General features: G+C 49.2%; 1 protein-coding gene across 1 annotated transcript in view; it reads right to left on the minus strand.

Annotated features, from left to right (window-relative positions):
* ARL9 (ADP ribosylation factor like GTPase 9) overlaps positions 1-15954 on the minus strand; it is a 34099-nt gene extending 18145 nt beyond the window's left edge. The window contains exons 1-2 of the mRNA XM_037896537.2: positions 15690-15954; positions 955-1123 (exon numbers count right to left, since the gene is read on the minus strand). Of these exons, the coding sequence (XP_037752465.1) occupies positions 955-1123; positions 15690-15863 (343 nt within the window). The 5' untranslated portion in view covers positions 15864-15954. The remainder of the gene's footprint in view (positions 1-954; positions 1124-15689) is intronic.
* Between the last annotated feature and the right edge of the window lie 228 nt (positions 15955-16182).

The following is a 16182-nucleotide window of genomic DNA, read 5'->3' on the forward strand; positions in this document are numbered from 1 at the left end:
CTTATTCTTTCCTAGCCTTAGAGCGATTACCCAGCCCTCGTGCCAACGCTATACTTAGCTAGACACGGTCTCTAGTGAAAAACACTAATTCATAGCTATAAAACACAACTTTCTTCAACAGTGTCACTGTTTTGGGTTATGTTAGCATTCTCTCACATTCAGCCAAAGTCATCCCTAGTGTAACTTCACTGGAGCTATGCCAGAAATGACTTTGGCTCCACGTTTCCATTTAGCATATGGGCACACATGCATGCACTTTGACGCCAATGTATTTTCCTAAGCAAGGAACAATGCAGAAAGGTGTAATCCGTTAATAAGCACCATGGCCATACAGTCTTCACAGTGTCCCAGAGGACAGTGTGACAGCACATTCCTGAAATTGGAAGGATTAAAAATGGTGGGTCTATAGAGGGATGGTTAAAAAAAGGGAGCTTCTGATTATGAAAAAATTAATACACCAACTATGTACCCAGCAAAATAGACAGGAGACAGATAGATATTTGGTTACCTTTTACGTTATACTCAGAAAAACTATTGTAAAAAAACCAGCACCTCTGTCCATTTTTTTTTTGGAAAAGTACCATTTGATAGACATGCCTGGTCTGTTAAATACCTGTATAGAGAGATTTCACTCAATTTAATAAAATCACCAGAAATGACATGTTGGTGGTGGTATAATGATGCCCACACTTTATATGGTACCACCCTGTTAAACAGAAAGATCTGATGACTATATTCCTGTGTAATGTCTCTTTAGACAAAAACTCTCTGTTGTAATGATTATTTTGTTTCTGATACTTACATGGCAAGGATCTGTAAACTTGTTTAAACTTCCTAAATAAATAAATAAATAGTTAAAAAAATGAAGGGTCTAAGCATTCTACCTAAAGCAAAGCTCCCATTAAGTATAATGAGAATTTTCCTTATGGTACTTATTAAAATGCACGCACTTACTTTCTAAGAATTCCATCTTGGCCTCTTCGGTGTTGATGCAGACCGCATTGATGCCCTCTGTGGGAGCTGTACTTCGCTTCACATGGTTTGTGGCCAGTGAGTGGAGAACGCTGGTCTTCCCCGCTCCGTCCAGGCCCAATACTAATATCTGTTTGCTTTGGAGCTTACCCTGTGAAATAAGAATGAACATGTTCACTAGTGCAGCAGGAAGAGGGTGAGTAGGCTGGTCAGCATACAGGTCTGCAGAGAATGACACTATGAAGTTTTGTAGGACTAGCATTACAAGGAAGCAAGAGAACTGATCTGTCTGTGTGTGGCTATAAGAGAAAAAAAACTCAAATATTAGTCAAATTCTAGCAAGATGAATGCAGTAGGGGCCTATGCCTGCACTGGGAATAGAAAGGCTTAGAAATGTATCAAATTAGAGCCTGGTCCTGCAAATAGCTATGAATACGCTTTCTTTATACACTGAATAACCCCACTGCCTTCAGTGGGACTACTCAAAGTGTGTGAAGTTAGCTCGTTGCAGGGACCATCATCAGTTTGTTTGGAACGACTTCCGTTGTCCAATATCACAGTCATTCTGTAAAAGAGAAGCCTCCCCACCTGCAACGTGAGTGGGACACACTGGAGCTCCTGCAGTTTTCCCAGCCCCCATTAACAGAACACTGCCATGTCTTTCAGGAAAAAAACATCTTAGTCTCCTTTATTTATAGACACCCTTTTAGAAGCCTGAAAATAAGTGTTTCTCTACAAATACCAACACGTTCTCCTTGGCAAACGCCTGTTTCTTCTGAGCTTTGAATGTATCTGGATTAATATATTTGCACCTGATTAACGACCTTCAATGCACACCTCATATCATCAAGCCAAGACTTTGTTGTCTGTGGCCTAGCATTATCAGTTAGCCCACCACAGCTATTGGAATATCGTTTGTCATTTCATCACTGCAGCAAGAAGCAGAAAGAACAAAAGGTACATTATGTTCTTGTAGAATCTGATTTATTTGACTTGGCAGTTAGTTTGTTTTTACTAGCTATTCAAAATTGGACAGGGCTTTCGCTAGCTACTCCCCCCCCCTTTTTTTAAAAAAAAACAGGGACATCAGCATTTCTCTTCCACTGTAATGCAAGTGACAGCCTCACAAACTGTTTACGTGATGTGAAATCCTGGTGTGTGTTATGAATAACTCCCAAGGAGGTCACCACCAGTGATGGGATGGGGCGGGGGGGACATATGATCCTGATTCTTACTCTAGATGGCAAGGATGGCATGCGTGGACAAGAGCGCTATGCACTGCTTAGGGCTATTGCTACAGGGTTATTTTTAGAAGGGGAGGCCATACCCATTCCCCCTTCTGCTCTCCCGCTGGCACGTTTCCTCAGCTGGTCCTCAGACTAGGACCCCCAAATAAACCAATGCCTCTCCTCCCAGCAGCTCCCGTGAGGCTCGGCAAGAGCCAAGACCAGTGCCCAGGATTCTGGGGGCCAGTTGCGCCGCATGTCATGTAGCCCCACATGGCTCATTTCTCACTGATGAGAAAACACATCGGACCCGCCCAGCACATGGTGAGAGCAGGCAGAGCCCGTCCCCCCCATCCAGGCATGTGGGGGCAGCCAGGCGGACGGGGGAAGGCCTGGGGCTCTGGTTGGGAGGTTAGGACAGGATGACAGAGGCTACCCAGGATGGTTTGATCTCCATCAGCCTCCTGGTTCCAGCCCCCAGCTGCTCCCCATGACCCCTCTCACCTCCCGCTCTGGCAGGGCACCAGGCACCCAGCCACCTCCCTCCAGCTGCGCCATGCGGCCTGTTCCCAGCTGGGGCCAGGGGATAGAGGGCCAAACCAGAGAGGCAGTTTGGTCACCCGCCATTCCTCGGCAGCGCAGCCCTTTGCTGGCCCGGAGGAGCAGCTGCAGGAGGCTCCGTGCCACCCCACCACCCGGGGCCGGTCGAGCAGGGGCGAGGGGCCACTGGGTGCGTGAGCGTCACCTGGGATGAGCAACACCGGGTGGCGCTGGATGTGGGAATCACACCATCCCCGAGGTGTAGGCACACTGTTGTGTATTACGGCTAGCACTGCAAAGCCCAGCGTGCCGTGCGCCCCGCCATACTCATCCTCCGGTGCTGCAGCAGCTGGCTAGCTTCGTTCTGAAATGAGGGGTCTCTATGGCATGCGGGCATTAAAGATCCCATGGTGATTTTGTTCAAAGCAGGGGTTTGAGGCACTGTCCTTAGCCACAACAGCACCTCCCTGCACTGCTGTGCAGCATGCTGCCTGCACAACAGTGTGTTGCAGACCTCCCCTGCACAAGAGGGTCCTATTTATATAGTTTCTTAAGGGCCTTGAACTCTGTCTGGTGTAATTTGTTTTTTGCAGATTGGGCTACAATCTAGCATTGAGCCTATGAAATCTGTTTTGGTGCCAGCTTTCTGAGCTCTCTGTGCCACTCACACAGCTTTTAGCTCTAAAATCACCCTTGTATTGCAAGACTTCTCTTTACCACCTGAACGTCTGTCACTAGATTCTCCATCACTATTTAAACCAATGATCGCTAGCACAGTTTTGTTGCTAATGTAGGTGTTTTGCACCCACAGTTGGCTTTTGGATACCCACAGAACTCTGTGTATATCCCATAGCAAATAACACAGAAAGAATGGAAAATTCGTACCAGCTATCCCAAAGCACAAGAGCATAACAACGACACTTAGACCCAGATTCTCAAAGGTATTGGACACCTAACTCCCATTGCTTTCACACTTATCTGGACCTTAGCTCTTTTCATTCACAGATCTCAACGCGTTTTACAAAGGAAGGGACATATCCTTATCCCTGTTCTGTACAGACAAGAGAAATGAATGATTCATTTTTGGTAACGCAGTTGGTCTGGCAAAGCCAGGTTGAGTCTTTGGTAACGCAGTTGGTCTGGCAAAGCTAGGTTGAGTCTTTGGTAACGCAGTTGAGTCTAGAAGCCAGGTCTCCTGACTCCCAGTTCACTGCCCTGCCCACTAAGGGTGACCAGATGTCCCAATACTATCGGGACCTCTGGATATTTGGGGCTTTGTTTTATATAGGACCCTATTACCACCCCCACCCCGATTTTTCACACTTGCTACCTGGTCAGTCTATGCCCACTAGACCATGCTGCTTCCCTACCTTTTAAATAGTAGAATACTTAATAACATTGATGAAAACATTGAAAATATAGGACTGTATCAGCTCTAATGGAGACAGCCACAGCTCCTATTTATTTCAATGGGAGTTGAGCCCAATTATCCAGCCCAATGAGGCTCATAGCCTTCCGAGTGTTATATGCATGGGAGTAAATAACTGACCCTGACACTACCCTGGTCTTTGCTCCCAACAGCACATCAGCCTTGAGTTCATTGCTGCCAGGAGAGGCACCGATTGCCTGGATGACTGGTTACTGCAGTAAGTCCTCAACACCTGATTTATCTATTTAACTGCTACATGGCACAGAAAGCCATTTTGGGAAATCTGCGCTTAAAAGGATCTTGACCTGATAAAAATGCAAGGGAGTTGGGAGCTGGAAAGATCAGCCTGGTATTTTGCTCCTGTCATAGAAACAAAGGATTGGAAGGGACCTCAAAAGGGTGTCTAGTTCCTCTCCCAACTCTGAGGCAGGAGTGAGTATTCCTGGACAGGTTTCAGAGTAGCAGCCGTGGTAGTCTGTATCCGCAAAAAGAACAGGAGGACTTGTGGCACCTTAGAGACTAACAATTTATTTGAGCATAAGCTTTCGTGAGCTACAGCTCACTTCATCGGATGCATGCAGTGGAAAATACAGTGGGGAGATTTATATACACAGAGAACATGAAACAATGGGTGTTACCATACATACTGTAGGCGTTTGTCCAACAGCATCCAGTGCAGGGATCCCACAGCCTCCCTCCTGTTCCAGCGCTCAACCATCCTTAGAGTGAGAACGTTTTTCCTAGTGTCTAACCTAACCTCGCGACAAACTAAGCTGAGTACATCTTGTCTTACCCTCGGCGAACACGGAGAACAATTCAAGCCATGTAAACTGCCATCTAGATTCCCAGTGTGACAGGGGCTTTACAAATGCGTGTAGCAGATGATAACCTCTGCAAGCCAGTGGCATTAGCCATCCATATCATGCAGAAAAAGCATACTCAGGCCACCGAAATAAAGAACCGCACACTATTTGCATATGAACCATCCCCCAGCCAGCAGCTGAAGTCATCAGCTATCCTGCAGATTTGTGTGTATATTTTGCTGCCATGACCCACAACATAGAAGAAAGTGGTAAGAGTTTGATCGCACAGCTGCTTACTACACAGCAGCGCGTTTACTACCCCGCACTCAATATTTGCAGGATTAGGGCCTACCCAGGTACAGGCTGTGGTTCACTAATTTAGAAAAGTTAATTGCTTGTGATATAGAGATATACTGTATATTAGCCACTTAATTGCTCTCCAGACTCGTACTAAAATTGATGGTGACTCAGTTACATGGCCCCGTCCCTAAGGGCCACATTTTTAAAGGTATTTAGATGCCTGAAGATGCAAATGGGCACCTAAATACCTTTAAAAATCTGACCCTAAGGCATGCTAAAATTCAGCCCTGAAGAAACTTAAGGTGACCTGCCAGGAATGGGACATGGGGGGTGGGAATTGGGGCTGCATCCTCTTTCTTGCTTCTTAATGATGGTGGAAGGAAGCTTTGAGGGTGTTGTCAAACAAAAATTGTTTTTCCCTTGCCTGAGAGAGAGCAGGATTGTCAAGCCTGGTCTTGCCTGGTTTTGTAGGAGAACTCACTTGAGGTCTCAGCATGAAGGGGTTGGGTGTGAAAGTCTTCAGCAAGTTTCTGGGCCGTGGTTAAAAGGTAGGTCAGGTCCCATCTGCGCTACAGACTGGACCTGGTGGTGTAACTAAGTGCCCTGTTGTGGCTGAAGTCATAGCGCAGAGAGGCTCAGGGGTTTGAGTGTCAGGTGGGACAAGGGATTGATAATCTAGATACATAGCAGGAGGCACCAGCTCACAACAGCATGTACGACAGATTAAATAGACCAGAAATGCCGCTCAGAGTTTGCAGTAACTAGGAGATGACTTTTCAGAGCTGATGTGGCGTTCTCTAGTTAAAACCAGAGAACCTCAAGCACAGTCATTCAAGCCAGGTTATCCACAGGGCTCAGCTCCCCTTTAGGCACCTACACACAATGGTCGGATTTTCAAAAGGGCCTGGACCCCAGCAGCTCTCAGAGAGCAATGGTGGACCCTGCCCCTCCAGCCCCTTTGAGAACAAGAGGGGCTGCTGAGCTCTTTGGAAAAGGTGACTATTTATTTAAGTGCCTAAGTGGGAGCTGTTGGGGGCTGAGCTCTTAAAATCCAGCTCTGGCTTTTTTCATTCCTTGTCTCCACTGTCTGTTACATGAGCAGGTGCCATTTGGGGGTTCCCAGCTCCATCGCAGGCTCCACAATCGCCACCAGGTAACAGAAGTGGCAGAGTTCACTGCTGATGAACAGAGCTCAGAACGAAACTACAGTAAGCCGATGCCAAGTTGTAGGCTTAGTGAGACTAAATATCAGCTCAATCTCTCGCTCTCCTCTCTTTTAACGGGTACCTCATTCATAATCGCTGTCGTTTCTAAGGAAGGAGCAGCCTGCAGCCAGCATTTCACCAGAGCGTTAGCATTCGTAACGGGTTACCGACTCAATTCAGGGGAGGCCTGACAGTGAGGGGAACAAGCGGAATCACAGCTTGTTCGGCTCAGGTCAGACATGAGCATCTGGACTTGTACACTCCCGTTATACTGTGAGAACAAAAGTTGATACAGCAGCTAGATAAGTTCATGGAGGGTAGGTCCATCAATGGCTATTAAGCAGGATAGTGAGGGACGCAATCCCATGCTCTGAGTGTCCCTAGCCTGTTTTTGCTGGAAGCTGGGAATAGGCAACAGAGGATGGATCACTCAATCATTGCCTTGTTCTGTTCATTTCCTATGGGGCACCTGGCATTGGCCGTTGTAAGAAGACAGAGTACTGGGCTAGATGGACCATTGGTCTGACCCAGTCTGGCCGTTTTTATGTTCAGCTATTGCATTTGCAGGTGGCTGACTGGGATAGGATGTGATGTAGAGGAGGCAGAAGAAACCTGAACTAAAGCACTAGCTTGGTGTGGGTTATTTCTGTAAAGCAGCCTCTGACCCAGTTCTACCTAACTAGTTAAGCTCTGCTCTTTGGGGTAGTAAGAGGAGATCACAGAACTCTGCCTGCTTGTAAATGAGTGATATTGCTGAAGACAGCAGTACAAAACATTTCATGCCTTTACTTCAGTGACCGTTACTGCTCTTGGAAGTGATGAGTCAGCAATCGCAAGAGCTCGGCCCTATCCCAGCTCTCCCACAGCCGGTCTGCCTGAACTAGGTGGTGGGTTTTAGGCAGCGTATGTTAACTCACCCTTGTCTTTCCCCTCACAGAGATGCAAGTTAACTAACACCTTCCACCTCCATCCAGCAGGTCCAGGTTGATCCCTGGGGGTAGCCATGCATCTCAGAGGCACCATCACAATCCTGAGCCCCTCCTAAATGTGCTGCCAACCAAGCCAAGCTGTGTGGTGACACACATACATTCACAAGAGTCCACTGGTTGAGCTCACAGGAGCCATCTGGCTGGGAATCATGGCCGGATTATGGCCCAGAACTTCACAGTAGAACAATTACTACTGTACGAGCTGCATGCATTAACCCACAGTGCCACCTATACGCCAGCCTCTACACAATCATCAGAGCTGCAGCCTCTCCTCTGCCTTCATTCACTAACCCTTCCCTTCCCGGAACGGCTGCTGGCCTTGTTCTTGAGGCATTAGCCAAGGTGTTTCTGTGTGCACCCAGCCGAGGCCCCTATGCAGGCAAGTCTCCCATTGGCTTCAGTGCGAGTTTTGCCCAAGATCTAAACAAGGATGGGCCTTGTGGGGTTTCTGTGGCCAGACTGTCTGCAGCTTTCAAAGGTGTGTGAACCAGTGTTCCACCATGTATCCAAGTAGGCAAGGACTGAAGAAACTCTGGACAGGAGGGTTCTGCTTTATTACACAGCTGTATCCAGAAAACAAGAAATAGCAATTGCCACTTGATTAGTCACTATGCATCTGTCCAGAGATCTTAATATGGATGGAGCCTGGGGCTGCTAGAATGAGGAGGGAAGGATGCACCCTGGCAATGGCACCGAGGTAGCACAGCCCCTTAGAAGGGACTGTGATGGCCAGGCAGGCAGGCAAGGGCGATGCAAACACGGCCTTGCAGGAGCAGAAAGAAGGCACGGCAGCATCGATTAGACACCGAGCTGAGAAAAGCCACTTGTGCACATACAGGTTAAGCCGCAGAGCTGTGGGGTTCTTTGTCCAATCAAACCTCGTGTGAATGGTAGTTTCAATCTTATAGTGCATTCAGGGGACACCCCAAAGCACGTGTGAGATCTGGAATGGACACAGGTGCTGAAATCTACAGCCCTCAAAGCTCTGCCAGCTACTAGAACAGGGGTCTCAAACACGCAGCCGGCAGGGTTATTTGCTGCAGCCCGGGAAGCTCCCCGCCCCCCCGGAGTTATTTCCTGCGGCCAACAAGCTCCTCTCACCCGCCGCCCTCCCTCCTTCCCAGTGCACCGCGTCTCCGCTCCTCTGCCTACCTCCAGGCACTTCCTGCCGCCAAACAGCTGTTTGGCCGCACTTAGCGCTTTCCAGGAGGGAGGAGCAGGGAGCCGTGTGCTCACGGGAGGAGGCGGAGAAGGGGTGGGGATTTGGGGAAGGGGTTGGAATAGGGGCCGGGAATGGGTGGGAAGATGCAGGGCAGGGGCTCATGGAAGGGGTGGAGCCGGGGGCAGGGTGCGGGACTTTTGTATCTTTATATGAAAAGGTGTCAGTGATGCGGCCCTCGGGCCAACGTACTAGTCCTCATGTGGCCCTCGTGGTGATCTGAGTTTGAGATCCCTGCTCTAGAAGCTGTTGGGATGATTAATTACAGAAATAGAATTATTTATAGAAAAATGACCCACACTCCTCTCTTACTGCTGGCTCATGATAGCTGGATGACAGCTTGCAGAAAAGCAGTGCAGAACAAGTGCTAGTGCATGCAAGAGAGAAGACGGGGGCCAGTCAGCCAGTCACTTACAGGCTCTGCAGCTTTGGCGCATACAGTTTCATAACATGGCAGAGTGTAGATGGAAGAGTGCCTCAGGCCACAAGACACAGCAATGAATCCTTCCCCCGCTTCTACAGTCTCATCTCCACTCCTCACTTTGTATTTCTGGTTGCTCTCTATCATCATCCAAAGACAGGAGCTCCTTGCTCATTTCATTGCATCTCAGCTCTGCATGTGTTAGTCTTGTGGGTGGAGAAATTTCTTCATGATCTATGTTCCCAGAATGGTTTTCATCAAATGGCTGATCGGTTCACTAGCCCCCGGCCAGCTAACTACATACGACAGCAAACCAGCTTCCCAGCAGTGACGCCACATGGGCTGCAGCAGATGTCACTGTATCATCAGGCCATCCTTTCATTCACTTTCCTAAGCAGGCAGAGACGCTTTGAGCAGGTTCACATGATGTCCTGGGCTAGTGGCGATGCCACCAGACCCTTGTATTTGGGGGAGAAACAATTTCTATCTTGCAAAGGGAAGCTCTGGTTATCCTCAGCCTCCCCCTGAATTGTGCTGGGCTCGGGGTCACCTTTTGGAGTATTTCCACTGGAGTCTCTCTGTCAGCCTTCAAGGCTGAGTGTCAGGCCCCTCTATTCAAGCCAGCCCATCTTCACCCCCGTGGAGCTCCCTTTAATCACCAGCTCTTCCTTTCTTTCCCCTGCAATTGCCAGAGTGGCTATCTGAATTATTGCGTTTACCTTCTGCACAACACACAGATCCACCGCGATGGAATCCATATGAACATATTCAGTTCACGCACAAGATGAAAACAGCAGTGTCTCCATGACTGTTAGTGGGCCAGTTTTGATCTCTATTACACAAGTTTCAGAGTAACAGCCATGTTAGTCTGTATTCACAAAAAGAAAAGGAGGACTTGTGGCACCTTAGAGACTAACCAATTTATTTGAGCATAAGCTTTCGTGAGCTACAGCTCACTTCATTGGATGCATACGCATATGCATAACTTGTCAGCAAGTTAAAGAAGTATGGGCTGGATGAATGCACTATAAGGTGGGTAGAAAGTTGGCTAGATTGTCGGGCTCAACGGGTAGTGATCAATGGCTCCATGTCTAGTTGGCAGCCGGTGTCAAGTGGAGTGCCCCAGGGGTCGGTCCTGGGGCCGGTTTTGTTCAATATCTTCACAAATGATCTGGAGGATGGTGTGGATTGCACTCTCAGCAAATTTGAGGATGATACTAAACTAGGAGGAGTGATAGATACGCTGGAGGGCAGGGATAGGATACAGAGGGACCTAGACAAATTGGAGGATTGGGCCAAAAGAAATCTGATGAGGTTCAATAAGGATAAGTGCAGGGTCCTGCACTTAGGACGGAAGAACCCAATGCACCGCTACAGACTAGGGACCGAATGGCTAGGCAGCAGTTCTGCGGAAAAGGACCTAGGGGTGACAGTGGACGAGAAGCTGGATATGAGTCAGCAGTGTGCCCTTGTTGCCAAGAAGGCCAATGGCATTTTGGGATGTATAAGTAGGGGCATAGCGAGCAGATCGAGGGACGTGATCGTTCCCCTCTATTCGACACTGGTGAGGCCTCATCTGGAGTACTGTGTCCAGTTTTGGGCCCCACACTACAAGAAGGATGTGGATAAATTGGAGAGAGTCCAGCGAAGGGCAACAAAAATGATTAGGGGTCTGGAACACATGACTTATGAGGAGAGGCTGAGGGAACTGGGATTGTTTAGTCTGCAGAAGAGAAGAATGAGGGGGGATTTGATAGCTACTTTCAAGTACCTGAGAGGTGGTTCCAGAGAGGATGGTTCTAAACTATTCTCAGTGGTAGAAGAGGACAGGACAAGGAGTAATGGTCTCAAGTTGCAGTGGGGGAGGTTTAGGTTGGATATTAGGAAAAACTTTTTCACTAGGAGGGTGGTGAAACACTGGAATGCGTTACCTAGGGAGATGGTAGAATCTCCTTCCTTAGAAGTTTTTAAGGTCAGGCTTGACAAAGCCCTGGCTGGGATGATTTAATTGGGGATTGGTCCTGCTTTAAGCAGGGGGTTGGACTAGATGACCTCCTGAGGTCCCTTCCAACGCTGATATTCTATGATTCTATATAGTATGCATCCAATGAAGTGAGCTGTAGCTCACGAAAGCTTATGCTCAAATAAATTGGTTAGTCTCTAAGGTGCCACAAGTACTCCTTTTCTTATTACACAAGTGTAAGACTTGACTAACATCAACGACTTAAAAAACAAAACACAAAACCAACAACCTATTGACTCCTCTGGAATTCCTCTGGTTTAAGAGACGTTAGAATTGCACCTTGGATGTCAGGGTGAGCCAAAGCCGTGGCTCTAGGGTTACAGGTAATCCCCTGAAAGTATAACAAGTTCTCTCTTGGACCATGGTCAGTTTCGGTAGTCAGTGCAATCAACAGGCAGAGGCACAGGCAGTTCATAAACGTAGAAGGAGTTTTATTTGGGGTGTGTTTTGGGAGGCCTGCCAAACAATCAGTGAGCCAACGAGATGCTAAAGGAGCACTCAAGAAAGAAAAGGCCGTTGCGCAGAAATGTAAATGAATCCCTTGCATCAATCTTCACTGCAGAGGATGTGAGGGAGATCCCCACACCTGAGACGTTCTTTGTAGGTGGCAAACCTGAGGAACTGCCCCAGACTGAGGGGTCGATAGAGGAGGTTTTGGAACAAACTGATAAACTAAACGGTAATAAGTCACCAGGACCAGATGGTATCACACAAGCGTTCTGAAGGAACTCAAATGTGAAATTTCAGCACTACCAACAGGGGTATGCAACCTATCACTTAAATCACCCTCTGTACCAGACGACTGGAGGGTAGCTAATGCAACACTGATTTTTAAAAGGGTTCCAGAGGTGATCTTGGCAATTACAGGCCATTAAGCCTGAGTTCAGTACCAGGCAAACTGGTTGAACTACAGTAAGAACAGAATCATCAGATGCATAGATGAACAAGGTATGTTGGGACAAATCAACACAGCTTTTGTAAAGGGAAATCCATGTACTTGTTTGGTGAGGTATGACAAAGGGGATCCAGTGGATATAGTGTACTTTGACTTTCAGAAAGCCTTTGACAAGGTCCCTCACCAAAGGCTCTTAAGTAAAGTGGGCACCATGGGATAAGAGAAGATTCTCATGGATCAGTAACTTGTTAAAAGATAGGAAACTGAAGGCAGGAATAAATGGTCAGTTTTCACAGTGGAGAGAGGTAAATAGAGGGGTCCCCCAGGGACCTGTAATGGGACGCGTGCTGTTCAACATATGCATTGATCATCTGGCAAAGTGAGTGAACAGTGAGGTGGCAAAGTTTGCAGATGATAGAAAATTACTCAAGACAGTTAAGTCCAAAGCAGACTGCGAAGAGTTACAAAGGAATCTCACAAAACTGGGTGACTGGGCAACAAAATGGCAAATGAAATTCAGTGTTGATAAATGCAATGTAAATGCACATTGGAAAGCATAATTCCAACAATACACAATGATGGGGTGTAAATTAGCTGTTACCACTCAAGAAAGAGATCTTGGAGTCACTGTGCATAGTTTTCTGAAAACATCCACTCAGTGTGCAGCAGCAGTCAAAAAGCTAACAATGTTGAGAACCATTAGGAAAGAGATAGAAAATAAGACTGTAAATATCATAATGCCATGATATAAATCCACGGGACGCCCACACTTTGGATACTGTGTGCAGTTCTGGTCACCCCATCACAAAAAAAGATATATCATCATCTGAAAAGGTACAGAGAAGGGCTACAAAAACATTTAGAGGGATGGAACAGCTTCCATACAAGGAGAGATTGAAAAGACTGGGACTTTTCAGTTTAAAAGAGAGAGAATTAGCGGGGATATGACAGAGCTCTAGAAAAGGATGTATAGTATGTAGAAAGTGAATAAGGACATGTTATTTACTCTTTCACATAACACAAGAACCAGGGGTCCACCAATGAAGTTAATAGGCAGCAGGTTTAAAATAAACAAAAGGAAGTATTTCACATAACAAAGCGGACCAGGGGGTGTTGTGGAGGCCAAAAGCGTAACTGGATTGGTTCTAAAAAGAATTAGATACATTCATGGAAGACAGGCCCATCTATTAGCCAAGATGGTCAGGGACGCAACCCCATGCTGTGGGTGTCCCTAAACCTCTGACTGCCAGAAGCTGGGACTGAACGACAGGGGATGGATCACTTGACCATTGTCCTGTTCTGTTCATTCTCTCTGGGGCACCTGGCATTGGCCACTGTTGGAAGACAGGATACTGGGCTAGACGGACCATTGGTCTGACTTAGTGTGGCCGTTCTCATGCGTGTATGTATTTATTTAGATTGTTTTAGTGTCTAATGTAAGGAGACTAGCCATGAGAATCTAAGTCCCCTTTCTATCCAGATGCTGGGCATGTGCCTCCACTCTTCCCTTCCCCTGACTTCACACCTGAGCTAGAGCCACTTTCCTCTCCAGGCATGAGTGCTGGAACACATCTATAAAGCCTCTCCTGTGAGCCTGGGTCTCAGCTGAGCAGAAACTCTCAGTTCCACTAATTTGTGGATGAAGCTTCTGTGACATAGATTTTAGCCCACCAAACACTGTAGAGTAGAGCTGGGTATGAAAATTGAGTGCAGTGGGTTGTGCTCTCTATGGCTGCATTATGATATATAAGGAAGGCAGGATTTTTTTCTTTAAATGAGAAGTTCAAGAACTGTCTGCCCTGGAAGTCTCTTTGGCGATCTAGTGAAGCAGTAGGATTATGAAATCCTAATGCACCAATGAAGAGCAAAGCCCAGTGCTTTTTCTACATGTAAGTCACATTTACAAGTCTAACTGAAAAATCACAGTGGCCAGTTAACTCAAGAGCTGTCTCTGCCCCGAGACCACCAGGTGCTCCACTAACATGAACCCACAGAAGCACATGGAGTCTTCCCAGTGGGCTTGGATCAGGCCTTCCCTGGCTTTACACGACCACATGGGTCTGCACTTACAGATGCTGTCCTGCTTTCCGAAATTATTCTAGTGTTTACTAAGTGCAGGATTTGATCGGGGGTGGGGTGGGGAGGACATTCAGAAAAGAAAGAAAGAACGAACGAAAGAAAGAAAAGATCCCACAAATGTGAACTTTACAATGATGGGCTTTTCTATTTCCTAGCCCCCATCCACTGCTGGTGAAAGCAAAGTTCAACTCCACTGACTTCAGCGGGGTTGTGCGATTTTATGCCAGCAATAAATTGGGCCCAATAACCTTCTTTATTTTTTTAAAGGCTTTTCAAACATCATTGTGGACACGTGGGAACAAGAGCCTGAGATTAACCTGTCAGATTCAAACCATGCTAATCCTTAACCTCTGAAGAATGCTCTCCTGCTCTCTGTGAAAGTCAGCCCTGCCTCTTCCTAGACAGGCAAAGCTGTGTTACCCTGGAAGAAATAAGTAGATACAGGATGGAGACAGCATATTGCTTATGGGTGAGATTTTCAAAAGCAGCCAGGGGAGTCAGGCACACACCGGTCCTCAGTGGTCAATACAAACTATATGCCTAAATCGCATAGGCCTCTCTGACACTCCCAGTCTGCATTTCTGTGTGAAGTTTGCTCTTGTACCAGAGATCAAGAGAGCAGCAGGAGTACAGGTTTCAGAGTACCAGCTGTGTTGTCTGTATCTGCAAAAAGAAAAGGACGACTTGTGGCACCTTAGAGACTAACAAATTTATTAGAGCATAAGCTGTCGTGAGCTGTAGCTCACAAAAGCTTATGCTCTAGTAAATTTGTTAGTCTCTACGGTGCCACAAGTCCTCCTTTTCTTTTTATGGTTTAACAGGAGCATAAGAGTGAACTTGCAGCCACCTTGGCATGGAAGGATTTGCATTTGATTAGTTCTGAAGCTGTGAACGGTGGGTCTTACATAGATAAAGCCCCTGTGGCTTAGTCACTAAAATAAACGTTTAATCTGTTGCCCGTTCATTACAGCAGGGCAGCTCCTCAATCCAGGACAAAGGGGACACACGAGCTGTCCCAGCGAGAGCCAAGCGAAGACTGCCCCGACTCGGAGCGAGCCCGCTGCAGTCACCAGCGGCAGCACGCCCTTTGCTGCGCCTGGCCCCAGGCCGCCCCCGGGCCGGGGCAGGGAGAGCCAGCCCAGGCCGCCCCCGGGCCGGGGCAGGGAGAGCCAGCCCCTGCGGGAGCGGCGCTCCAGGCAGCTCCTATTCTGAGCCGTCCTTCCACTCGGCACTAACAAGATTTCCCCCAAGGCCGTTCGGGCTTATCCTGCCTTGGCCTCGATAGCCCGGGGGCAGGCAGATCTCCCGCCCTGGCTGGCTCCGCTGGCCTGTGCCCGGGATTGCAGGGAGGCCGGCCACGCTCCCCCGCTCCGCGCGGCCCAGGAACGAGCTCTTGCCCCACACGCCCCTGCCGGTACCCCGGGGGCCGGGAAGAAGGGTAGATCCCGCGGCTCCGGCCGGTGACCTCCCAGCGGGACCCCCACGTCCGTACGGCCCTGCCCGGCCACGGAGCAGCCGCCCGAGGGGGCCCCGGCCCCGCAGAGCTCGCAGCCCGGCGGAACCCCGCGCCCGGCTCCCCGCCCGGTACCTGCTCCCCGGCCGCCGCGCAGGCTCCGCCCGCCCGCGGCTCCAGCGGCGGCTCCCGCGGCAGCGCTCGGCCCCCGGGGTCCCGGGCCAGGTAGCGCCAGGCGGCGTAGGCCCCGCCCGCGCCGAGCGCCAGGAGCGCGCCCGCCAGCCCGGCCCGCCGCAGGCTGCTGCCCATCGCGGCTCTGCCCCGGGCAGGGCGGGACTCCCGGCTAGACGCCTGGGCGTAGGGCCGGGCTGCGCGTTGCCGGCCGGAGCCGGGCGGGAAGGGGCTGTGCCTCCGCCGGGCCCGCCCCGCTCCCGCACCCGCCTTCGCTCCACCTCCCCCGCCGGCTGCTCGCTCCGTCCGGCCCCGGGTCCCCGCCAGCGTCCCCGCGTCCTCCCCCGCCTGCAGCGCGCCCTTAGCCTTCTTCCTCTCGCCACCCGGCCGCCGACCCCGAGCGGCCAGCTGCGAGCCGGGACGGCTGCGGAGTGCTGCGGCAATCCCGCTGCGAAGG

This window comes from Chelonia mydas, chromosome 4, assembly GCF_015237465.2.
Source record: "Chelonia mydas isolate rCheMyd1 chromosome 4, rCheMyd1.pri.v2, whole genome shotgun sequence".
NCBI classification, from domain to species: domain Eukaryota; kingdom Metazoa; phylum Chordata; order Testudines; family Cheloniidae; genus Chelonia; species Chelonia mydas.